The 11,461-nt window shown below is 46.5% G+C and overlaps 1 protein-coding gene across 1 annotated transcript; it reads left to right on the forward strand.

Annotated features, from left to right (window-relative positions):
* Nucleotides 1–2,856: 2,856 nt before the first annotated feature.
* NUDT15 (nudix hydrolase 15) lies at nt 2,857–11,044 on the forward strand. Its single transcript, XM_041730859.1, has 3 exons — nt 2,857–3,061; nt 6,282–6,478; nt 10,654–11,044. Exons 1-3 carry the CDS (start codon nt 2,904–2,906, stop codon nt 10,794–10,796), a joined length of 498 nt encoding a protein of 165 aa, XP_041586793.1. The 5' UTR covers nt 2,857–2,903; the 3' UTR covers nt 10,797–11,044.
* Nucleotides 11,045–11,461: the final 417 nt, after the last annotated feature.

Genomic DNA, 11,461 nt, shown 5'->3' on the forward strand with positions numbered 1-11,461 from the left:
ACTCCACTGGACATGAAAAATTGAATGGTTGTAAAAGTACAGGGAGCTGTATCTCACTGCCCCTGGACAGCAACACAAGAGAGTACCACATTGCATATCGCTACCCTGGGAAAACATAAAAATTCAAAATTCAAATGATGGTTTCTACAGAATGTGTGCTGATCTCACCCTACCATAAAGTCAAAAAACTATAAATAGAACCTCATAATTTGGGCATTATCTGTATATGGAAATATAATTGATTTTGTATATTGACCTTGAATTCTATGAACTTGCTAAACTTATTTGTTTTAGTAGCTTTTTGTGAATTCCTTAGGATTGTCTGTGAATAAAGACACTTACTTCTCCCTTTCCAATGTAACTTTCACTGATATTTCTTGATTTTATTGGTTGCACTAACTAGAACCTCCAGCGATGTGATGACTTAAAGTGATATCCTTGCTTCTCTTAAATCTTAATCTTTCACCATTGCATTGGTCTGCTAGGGCTGCCATAAGGAAGTACCAGACTAAGTGATTTAAATAGCATTTATTCTCATGTAATTCTGGAGTCTAGAAGTCTAAGATCAAGGTGTCGGTGGGGTTGGCTTTTTGAGGCCTCTCTCCTTAGCTTGCAGATGGCTATCTTCTCCCTGTGTTTTTACATGGATTTTTCCTCTGTGTTTGCTTTAATCTTCCCTTCTTTAAGGACATCGTTCATATTGGATTAGGATTCATCCTAATGACTCCATTTTAACTTAATTACCTCTATGAAGTTCCTATCTCTACAGTGGTTACATTCTGAAGTATCAGGGGGTTAGGATTTCAACACACAAATTTGAGGAAGGGGGTGTAACTCAGTCCATAACAACCATTAATTATGATGTTGGTTGTAGGTCTTTGTAAATGTCCTAAATCAAGTTGTTAAAATTACTTTATTTCTAGTTTGCTCTAGTTTGCTTAACTTTCTAAAATCATTAATAAGTGCTGAATTTTCTCAAGTTTTTTTCTACATCTATTAAGATGATTATATGTGTTCCTTTTTTCTTTTTTAATATACTAAATTCCATTGATTGATTTCTCAAATATTAAGCCCACTTTGTAGTTCTGTAATAACTTCATTCAGTCATGATGTATTATCCTTTCTTATATCTTGCCAATTTTTATTTGGGAAAATATCATAGAACATCTTTGGTGTGCATAACCTATTAAAGGATGTATTTGTCAGTGGAAGGAGAGATGATGCACAAATGTTTAGTCATTTATCAGAACATGAAGAATTAAAAAAAAAGAACATGAAGAATAAACATATTACTTTGAAATATGTAGGCAAATATCAGAAATAACAGTTCAAAGAGCTAAAAGTGAATGAAAGCAAGACTGGTGCATAAAGTCATCCCTATTTGTCCTTGTTTTTCAATGTTTTTAGATTATATGCACATTACTTTGGTAGAAGTCAAATTTAATTTATATTAATGGAAAAAAGTAAATTTTCCCCATCCAGAGACTAGCCATTTGTTTGTTTTTAGTTTGTTTTCATTACAACTCTGATTCAGCTGGGACTTTTTTTTTTTTTTTTTTTTTTTTTGGTGGTGCTTAGTGTGAACAACTCAAACAGGTTCTCTTTCCTCCCAGATACCTAGTAGCTCCTCCCAGCACAATGTATTGATTGTCTTTAACTTTTTTCCATGTTCTGTTAATAGTCTGAATTATTTATACCAGGTTGTTTTATATCATTTGTCCTTGCCCTGGTACCACACTGACTTGAGCTGTAGCTACAATGAATTTCCTGTGGTGGAGGAATTCATCCAAACAAACAAACAAACAAAAAAAGAAATAGGATGCACAAGGCACAGAAGATTATAAAAGCAAGTGGCTGATAAATGCAGGGTTTGGAGGAATCTGAGAGTAGATATTAATAATGGAAATTGTTGGGGTTTGGAGCAAATGGTTAAGAAAGATTTCTTGAGACATCTTTGCTGCAAAAAAAGGTGGTTTTATTAAAGCATGGGGACAGGACCTGCGGGCAGAAAGAGCTGCACTGGGGTTGTGACGGGTGACTGATCACATGCTTTCTTTTTGTTTCATTTCTTTACATTCAATTTGCCAACATATAGTACATTATTCTTTTCCGATGTAGATTTCAATAATTAGTCAGTTGCTCTAACACCCAGGGCTCCTCACATCACCCAGTTATCCCATCCCCCTACCCACCTCCCCTTCAGCAACCCTGTTTGTTTCCCAGAGTTAAGATTATTATATCCTTCCAAGTTGGGAGGAGGTTAGGGACAGTACAAGCCTCCAAGATATTTTAGAAACAAGGTTTCAGGATCCTGAGGGGCCTACCATTAGGGGAAAATAAGGTCATTTATTACTGTTTAATAAAAACTCAGGCACGAGACCCTTCGGATGTGTATCAGTGGGCCACAGGCTTGGGGGATGATTCCCAACATCTATCTTGGAGGACAGAGATAAGGGGAAATTTCCAAAGGAATTTTTACAAATTAAAGAAGGCTTACAGGGTCCTACCGGGGTCAGGCTCAGGTTGCCTGGAAAGGAAGGTATTAACCCGGAGGCGGCTGAGCTCCTAGAGGAAGGTCACTGTGCCCGTTGCCACGAGTCACCGATACACACAGTAAGGAAATTCACAATTTTGTTGCCCTCCTTGCGCACATCAGATACGGGCAACGCTGCAAGCGCGGCGGTAAGAGGCATCACTAGAGCCCCGACGGGCCGGCCTCGGGGGGTCACAGGCTCCCCCAGCCCCGCCCCAGGCCCACGCGAAGCAGAGACGCCGCACTCCAAGGTAAGCCCCAGAACTCCGGCTTTGAGTTCTGCGCCAGCGCAGACGCGGGGAGCGACTGGCGGCGGCCGGGGGGAGGGGGGGCGAGGGACGTCACTTCCGGCCGGCAGCCCGCCCGCGGGATGGTCGCCCTCCCGGGGGCTGCGGGGCGGCGGCCTGGGGTCGGGGTCGGCGTGGTGGTGACGAGCAGCAGGCACCCGCGCTGTGTCCTCCTGGGCAAGAGGAAAGGGTCCTTCGGAGCCGGCAGTTTTCAACTTCCGGGGGGCCACTTGGAGTTCGGGTGAGCGGCCACAGGATAAACCCCGGGAGAGCCCCAGGTGCGGGGGACGGGCGCGCGCCGTGCGTGCGTGCGTGCTGACGCTGCGTCGCCTCGGGGTCGCCCACCGCCCCCTGGCCCGGTGCCTGCCGGGAGCCGCGCCTGCGCCGTGGGGTGCTCAGCTGCTGGGGGCGGGGCGGTGGGTCCCTAACCTCGAGCGCGCGGGGTGGCCGGCTGGGCCTCTGCACCTGGGCCAGCTGCATCCGGTGCCCGCGAGCGGGGGGCCGAGCTTCGTCGGAGCCAGCTCCGAGGTCGCCCCGCTGTCCGTGGGGCCCCGACACCCGACAGACGCCCGCCGCCCCTGCCGGCGGACCCGTCTGCAGGGCGACTCCGATATGTATTATCGCAGCCCTGAGGGCGGGCACGTGCCGGGGGCAGGTTTCTAGAAAACGGACACGTGGGTTCCCACCTTGACAACGTGCCGTTTCCTCACCCCAGCGAGATGACTCTGAACAAGCTGTGCTGCTGGGTCTGTCCTGTTTCCCCAAATTGTCTTGAAAATGCCTTTTTATTGTACCGATCGAGAGCAAAGAAGAGCACAAATCACATGTATTGGGCGCCCGGGGAGCGCCTGCCTTCGGCTCAGGGCCTGACCCCAAGGTCCCGGGATCGAGTCCTGCATCCGCTCCCACAGGGAGCCTGCCTCTCCCTCTGCCTGTGTCTCTGCCTCTCCCTCTATGTCTCTCATGAATAAATAAATCTTAAGAAAAAAGTGTTTTATCATTTTTAGATAATTGATATAAGCCGTCAGGTAATAAGTCATACAGTTTCTAGGTTGAGCATCACATTGCCCAGATGGACACACTATATTGTACCTTGTTGATAATAAGTGTTAGGTCACAAACTAAGCACTAGTTAGAATATGTAAGTACTGGAGCAATGGCTAAAAGTAATAATTACACAATAAAGTATTGGAATCTTCACTCAGATAAGCAATGATAAGAGCCAGAATTGAACTTTAGTGAGCTTTTTACTAAGTGCTGGATATTATGCTAAGCTCTTCACATGTGTGCTTTCACTTTTTTTTTTTTTTAAGATTTTTATTTATTCATGAGAGACAAAGAGAGAGAGGCAGAGACCCAGGCAGAGGGAGAAGCAGGCTCCATGCAGGGAGCCCGACGTGGGACTCGATCCTGGGTCTCCAGGATCACACCTCGGGTTCCAGGAGGGACTAAACCACTGAGCCACCGGGGCTGCCCCCTCTCACGTATCTTTAAATGACTGGTCCACTGAATGGGCTAAGTTTGATGGGAAACAAACAGGAAATGGCTTTTTCTCCTTCAATTGTCTTTAAAAAAAAAAAAAAGATTTTATTTATTCACGAGAGACACAGGCAGAGGGAGAAGCAGGCTCCGAGCAGGAAGCCCAAGGTGGGACTCGATCCCGGGACCCCCGGGGTCACGCGCCGAGCCGAAGGCAGATGCTCAACTGCTGAGCCACCCAGGCGTCCCCTTCCATTGTCTTTAAACATGATTTGTCTTCCCTTTCTCTGCTGCTCCAAGACATTTCCTGCAAATTCTGTTGTTTTCCCGTCACTTGATTGTAAAAGTAGACTTGTTTTGGTCATTATGATCCACTTGCAAGCATTTGCCTCTCCCCTGTAGTGGGGAAAAGGAGAGAGGAGGTGGGCCACCTGCACGTCTCACTCTTTCTGGCTTCCTTCCTTCTGCAGGCTGTTGGGGAGGGTGGGAGGGGGCAGACGCTTTACAGGACTAGTGCTGCTGTGATCCACCCACGGGACCCTCTGGATGCAGCATCCGCAGGTGTGCTCTCGGTCTCAGCGTCCAGTTCTTGGTTGTTTGGAAGTCCTGTGAGGATGTCTCTACTGCACAGTTCTCTGACATAGGTGACCCATTTAGCTCTTGGTTTAGCAACTGTCTTGTGTTTTGTTCATGCTGGGGTCCCCCCCGCCCCTGGTGGTCTCCTGCAGTATCTGCTGGGCCCAGAGGAAATTCGCAGTGGAAATGCCTTCACGATTGCCCTTTCTCCTTGCTCATTCTCGTGAGCTTCTCCAGCCAGTCTCCTGCTTTCCAGATTCTCAAAGTGAGAACAAGCCTCAGCTTCTGTATTCACACGCATCCCTAAACACCAAGGGACACATTTGTGACTTGCCCGAGAGCTCTTACCTTCCTACTACCTCTGCTCTGATGCACAGCCCATGAGTTTCCACAGCTCCAACGTCTTTAGCAGGGGAGTAGGACCCCTGTATCTCCTTGGGAGTCACACGCAATCTCTGCCACCAGTTTTCTCGGAGCACCTCTCACTTGACTTTGGGGCGGAGTTTTCCCCTCATCAGGAAGAAAGGAAATATTGCTACTATGCTTGAAACTGCGTGACTTTTCCTGCCTCCCCCAAATCTCCTATGTTTCTTACTTTGTAGACTGGGTCGGGTGAAGGTCAAAAGACGACTCTGTCTTTTGGAAACCTTTGCGTTTAGATGGCACCTGTTTGCTCTTTTGCTGCGCTCTTTAGAATTTAGAGGTGCTTATTGCCTATTGTCCTCAAAGTTGAGGCTTAAATGAAAAATCTGAGCTACAGGGATCCCTGGGTGCCTCAGTGGTTTGGCGCCTGCCTTTGGCCCAGGGCACGATCCTGGAGTCCCGGGATCAAGTCCCACGTCAGGCTCCCGGCATGGAGCCTGCTTCTCCCTCCTCCTGTGTCTCTGCCTCTTTCTCTCTCTCTGTCTATCACAAAAAAAAATAAATAAATAAATCTTAAAAAAAAAATCTGAGCTACAGGAAAAGACATCATCCACTCCTTGATACACATACAACAACCCAGTGAGGGGGTGGCTTATCTCTTTTTATTTGTCCAAGGTAGAAAGTAATGGACTTTGAAATCAAAGCTAGGTCTAGCTGGCTCCAAAGCCTGTGCTCTTACCTGGTATGCCAAACTGTCTCCTGGTGACATACGGCCTCCAGGCACGTGACCTGGTGCTGAATTGGCTGAATGTTTAATAATTTTTCTTTTTTTACTCCATAGGAAGTCCTTCTGGTCTTCCGATAACCAGATACCTTATACTCCAGATAAGAAGAGTATCAAAAGCTGGGTTGTTGATTGTTTTAAAGCATGAGCCGGTTCTTTTTGCTTTACACTAGAAATTCCTAGCCAAGAATTTCATAACAAAAAAAATAGTACAGTACATAAACGGAATTGAATACAGTGGCGTGCTTCTGTGTTCCAGGGAAACGTGGGAAGAATGTGCTCAAAGGGAGACTTGGGAAGAAGCAGCTCTTCACCTGAAAAATGTTCGCTTTGCCTCAGTTGTGAATTCCTTCGTCGAGAAAGAAAATTACCATTATGTGACCATACTAATGAAAGGAGAGGTGGATCTGACTCACGACCCAGAGCCAAAGAACACAGAGCCTGAAAAAAATGAAAGTAAGAGAATTCTATAATCATGCACCTTCTTAGAGCAGCATATCACGGGAAGAGAATTAGAGTCTCTTCATATGGAAATATAAATATACCCCCCCCCCCCCCCCGGGGACATAAGGACACAGCAGGAAAGAGAACTGGCTCCACAGACATACCTCCTGACTCACATCCTGGTTTTCCCCACTAGGGTTGTGTCACCTCGGGCAAGTTACCTAAGGTCTCTGGGCCTCTTCTCTCCTCTGTGATACAAGTAACCACCTCAGGTGGGTGGTTGTAGGGATGGAATGAGTTAACACGTATAAAGAACCAAGTGGACACCACAAGCGCTCAGGACGTCTTAGTTTTATTGTTAGTGTTTAATTTTGTTTCAAACTGATTCTCAGCGAAACATTTAAGGGGCCACCCTCAGTGTTCTCACCTGTGCAAGAAAGGTATAAATTTCCCAAATAGGGATGCCCGGGTGGCTCAGCGGTTTAGCACCTGCCTTCAACCCAGGGCGTGATCCCGGGGACCCAGGATCGGGTCCCACATCAGGCTCCTGCATGGAGCCTGCTTTTCCCTCTACCTGTGTCTCTGTGTCTCTCATGAATAAATAAGTAAAATCTATAAATTAATTAATTGATTGATTTCCCGAATATAATTAATTAATTTCCCGAAAAGCAAGTGATGAACCTGACAAAACCACTAATCCTGTGTTGAGTCCAGTGCTCCGAAAACTTTAACAATTGATATTTGCCGAGTGCTAAGCATTGTTCTGGGGGCTTTGCATGTCTCGCCTCACTTGAAATTCCGTAAAGCTCCACGAGAAAGAATAAAATCTCAAACTTCTCAAACATACTATTTGCCATCGGAAACCTTACCCAGGTATGTCTTGTGTACCGGACCTCCCCTGGGAACATTTCATTTATTCTCTAATGTTACTCACTGAGTACCGTGTGCCAGACACTGTTCTAGGCACTAAAGGAACCCTGGTGGGTAGAGCAAAGCCCCTGCCCTCTCAGACTTTACGTTTTAGGGGTGGGTTGGGGAAGGCAAGGAATTAACAGGTGTTTTAAAATCCAACGGTGAGGAATAAGAAGAAAAACAGGGACACTTGGGTACCGTATCAGGTAGGGTGCTCAGGGAGGGCTGGAGGGGGGGGCGGAGATGCCTAGGCCCGGAGGCAGTGATGTCTCTGGAATGAGTGAATCACCGCTGAAGTGTTTTGCAGACTGAACTGCTTGCATGAACAGAAGGGCATGTTCCACCCAAAGGCCTGTTGACTCCGAGACGATTTTTCATAAAGCAGCTCCTCGAATCCCTCTAAAGTGAGCTGCAGAGTCTGAGCTGTTTTTACTCACTGCACTCTCACGCCAGATGTGCGGCTTTTCTCCTCACACCACACAGTTCTCCAGACATCAGTTAGGGTCTTAGAATTACACTGTCTGGAGTCAGTGTCGGATCCCAAAACTTAAGGAGCTCCGCCCCACAGGACCGCCCCCACTCCAAACACCAGTCGCAAGTCCCGGCCTCCTGTACTCCTGACTGCCCACAACATCCTCTTTAGGTTCCGTATTTGCTAGAACGGGCCTGCTGAACTCGGGAAAGCACTTTGCTTATGTTACCAGGTTATTATAAAGGAAACAACTCAAGGAGAGCCAAATGGACGAGGGGCACTGGGCCAGGTTGGCGGGGAGAGGGACGCAGAGCTTCCACAGGACGCCCTCCTGGCACATTGATGCGTTCACCAACCGGGAGGCTCTTGAAGGGTTTTCATGGAGGTGCCTATGGCATGGGATCATTACATACTATTATTGCTATAATTTATTAAATCATTGTCTGCTGGCGATTAACTCAATCTCCAGCTCTTCTCCCTTCCCTTCGGGTGGGATGTGGGTGGTGCAAAGTCCTTCTGGTCACCAGCCCCCAGGCTGAAGCTATGTAGGGAACCCCAAGGACCCATCAGCTTATTAGCATAAACTCAGGTCAGCCCCTGAAGGGGGCTCATTGTGGATGACAAGTGATGCTGCTCTCACCTCTGTCACTCGGGAAATTACAAAGGTGTCAGGAGCTCTGTGCCAGATACGTATTTCTTATATCACAGTAACACACACACAAACACCCAAAAAGTATCCAAAGGGCCTCAGTTGGCCTAGAGTACAGCTGAAATCATTCATGCTCCAAAACAGGAAAGCAGGAGAGGTAGGTGAGAAACGCACCAGGTTCGCTGGGGGAGCCCGCTACGAGTTCGGCGCTCTCCCACCCCAACTGTCCTGGGTGAATTGAGGACCGTAACAGTGGAAACAAAAAAGAGTCTTGACATCCTGAAGCTGCAGGGAGGAGCAGTTGATTACTTGTCTTTTTAATATTAAATTGAGGTGTAAATATGCAGGTTTCCACTTTAATACCTTTCTTGGGACTCAGTTTACTTTTTTTCCCTTTACAAAGCAAAATATAATTCATATAACAATTTTTTAAAAATCAGTCTGAGGTTTCTTTTATTCAGGTAATATGCACCAATTATTGTTATCTTTTTTAAAAAGATTTTATTTATCCATCAGTGAGAGACAGAGAGAGGGAGGCAGAGACACAGGCAGAGGGAGAAGCAGGCTCCATGCAGGGAGCCCGATGTGGGACTCGATCTCAGGACTCCAGGATCACGGCCTGGGCCAAAGGCAGACGCTCAACCGCTGAGCCACCCAGGTGTCCCCGATTGTTATCTTAAAAACCCTAAACTTGAGGAGGAATGACCATTTCCTAATTTTTATCTCTAATACAGGCAAAAAACAAACCTGAGACAAAATGGTGAAATGGTTTGGTTTTGCATACCTCGTGTCCTCAAGAAGCAGACATAGGAAGTGTTCATTTGTAGAGAAGGGCTGAGGAGAAAGCACCCAAGGGACCGACCGTCCCCCCAGCTCTGGCCAGTCCCCGGCCAGCAGCCTGTGTCTCCTAGGGCCCCGCTCACCCGGCCTCTGCGGGGATTGGCAGGGGTGTGCATGGCCGAGCTCTGGTGCACAGTGACTTCCCGTCCTGCTCCACGCTGCAGGCCTGCGTTCTGCCCTGACGTTCAGAAGGCACCTCGGGTTCAGTTCAAGGGTTCAGCTTCAAGTCGTCCCCTCCTGAACTGCAAATACACAAAAGCAGATACGTGGGCTCATTCACCTTTGCCCGGCTCCTGTTCATAGAGTACGTTGCTCAGAATATGTTGAAGGAAGGAGGGGATGAGAGGGATGGGGTTCCCTCATACCGAGCCTACCCTGCCCTGCTTTGTAACAGCTTCTCTTTTTTTTTTTTTTAAAGGTTTTATTTATTCATGAGACACAGAGAGGCAGAGACACAGGCAGAGGGAGAAGCAGGCTCCATGTAGGGAGCCCGATGCAGGACTCGATCTCAGGACCCCAGGAGCCGAAGGCAGATGCTCCTCCACTAAGCCACGCAGGCATCTGTAAATCTTTCCTTTTCCAATGGATTTTTTTGTAATCCAGTCCCATCCATACTGTCTATCTAAAATACACCAAGAAGAATACTTTTTATTCTCTGCACAGTTTCCATTGCCTTTTTAAAAAGTGGAGGATAGGGACGCCTGGGGGGCTCTGGTTGACAGTCTGCCTTTGGCTCAGATCGTGACCCTGAGGTCCTGGGATCGAGTCCCGCATAGGGCTCCCCGCAGGGAGCCTGCTTCTCCCTCTGTCTGTGTCTCTGCCCCTCTGTGTCTCGAATGAATGAATGAATGAATGAATGAATAAATAAATAAATACTAAAAAAAAAAAAGTTGGAGGATAGCTGAGGAATTTCGTGATTACCTGTTCTATAGGTGAGGTAATGGGTCTATTTTAATGTAGTGTTGTAACCTGTAGTATATAAAGTTCTGTGCGTTTTGTTTAGCCAAATACTCAAGCAAAAATTGAGTGGTCCTTAATCTGGGTTTTACCATATGGGGCCTTTAGAAGCTCGGCTTCACGTTGACATAGCAGCATGTTTTAAACGATGACCGTTCTGTTAAGATCATTCTAAATGCAAATTACGTCGGCACAGCGGAGCTAATGCATAGCCCCACCGTGATTAGTAGCATGCTGTTATTAGCAAGTCATTTTTAAATTTAATTTGTTTTTCTAAGTGTAGGTTAACTTGCCAACGTAAATATTCTCTGTTTCCTTCCAGCTAAATAAATTGATTTGGTATCTTTTCTTTTCTAGGTTGGGAGTGGGTTCCCTGGGAAGAATTTCCTCCCCTGGACCAGCTTTTCTGGGCACTGCGATGTTTAAAGGAACAAGGCTACAATCCATTTAAAGAGGACTTGGATCATCTGGTGGGGTACAAAGGCCACCATCATCTCTAGGCAAGAAGATAACGTGATCTATTTTGAAAAGACAAAATGAGGTCCTGTTAGAGAATGAAAAATAACCCACATTTCAGAACAACTGCATTCTATCTAAAAGTTTCCATATGATTGTCAATGTATTTGCTCTCTCTTCATATACCCACCACCCTTTCAGCCAGGACTTGTGAAACATTTTCTGGCAGTAGGTCATTTAGGTCATGTGAGACTGAGACTCAGAAAGTGTGATAAATGGTGATATTGTGCAATTCTGCGTCCTGTACTCTTCTGTGATATTTACTGTGCAGTTTGCCGTTACCCGCTGCATGGAGGGGACAGCAATAGAACAGCTTCCGTGTGTCCCTTCAAATAGAGATCCTCGTTCAGACGCTGACATGCATGCCTGCTGCAGCATTTGTCACGTATGTTGATTTTCCTCTTCTGTTTTATTTAAAACAAAATTTTCGGGAGATCCCTGGATGGCTCCATGGTTTAAAACGCACCTGCCATAGGGTGTGATCCTGGAGACCCGGGATCGAGTCCCACGTCGGGCTCCCTGCATGGAGCCTGCTCCAACCTCTGCCTGTGTCTCTGCCTCCCTCTCTCGCTCTGTGTCTCTCATGAATAAATAAATAAAATCTTAAAAATTTTTTTATTATTTTATTTATGAGAGACACAAAGAGGCA

The sequence above is a fragment of the Vulpes lagopus genome, chromosome 16, assembly GCF_018345385.1.
Source record: "Vulpes lagopus strain Blue_001 chromosome 16, ASM1834538v1, whole genome shotgun sequence".
NCBI classification, from domain to species: domain Eukaryota; kingdom Metazoa; phylum Chordata; class Mammalia; order Carnivora; family Canidae; genus Vulpes; species Vulpes lagopus.

Excerpts from the sequence above, each read along its gene's own strand:
- NUDT15 (XM_041730859.1), top strand. The coding sequence starts at position 2,904 with ATGGTCGCCCTCCCGGGGGCTGCGGGGCGGCGGCCTGGGGTCGGGGTC. Across the intron at positions 3,062-6,281 it reads GGGGGCCACTTGGAGTTCGG|GGAAACGTGGGAAGAATGTG; the intron begins GTGAGCGGCCAC and ends TCTGTGTTCCAG. Across the intron at positions 6,479-10,653 it reads AGAGCCTGAAAAAAATGAAA|GTTGGGAGTGGGTTCCCTGG; the intron begins GTAAGAGAATTC and ends TTTCTTTTCTAG.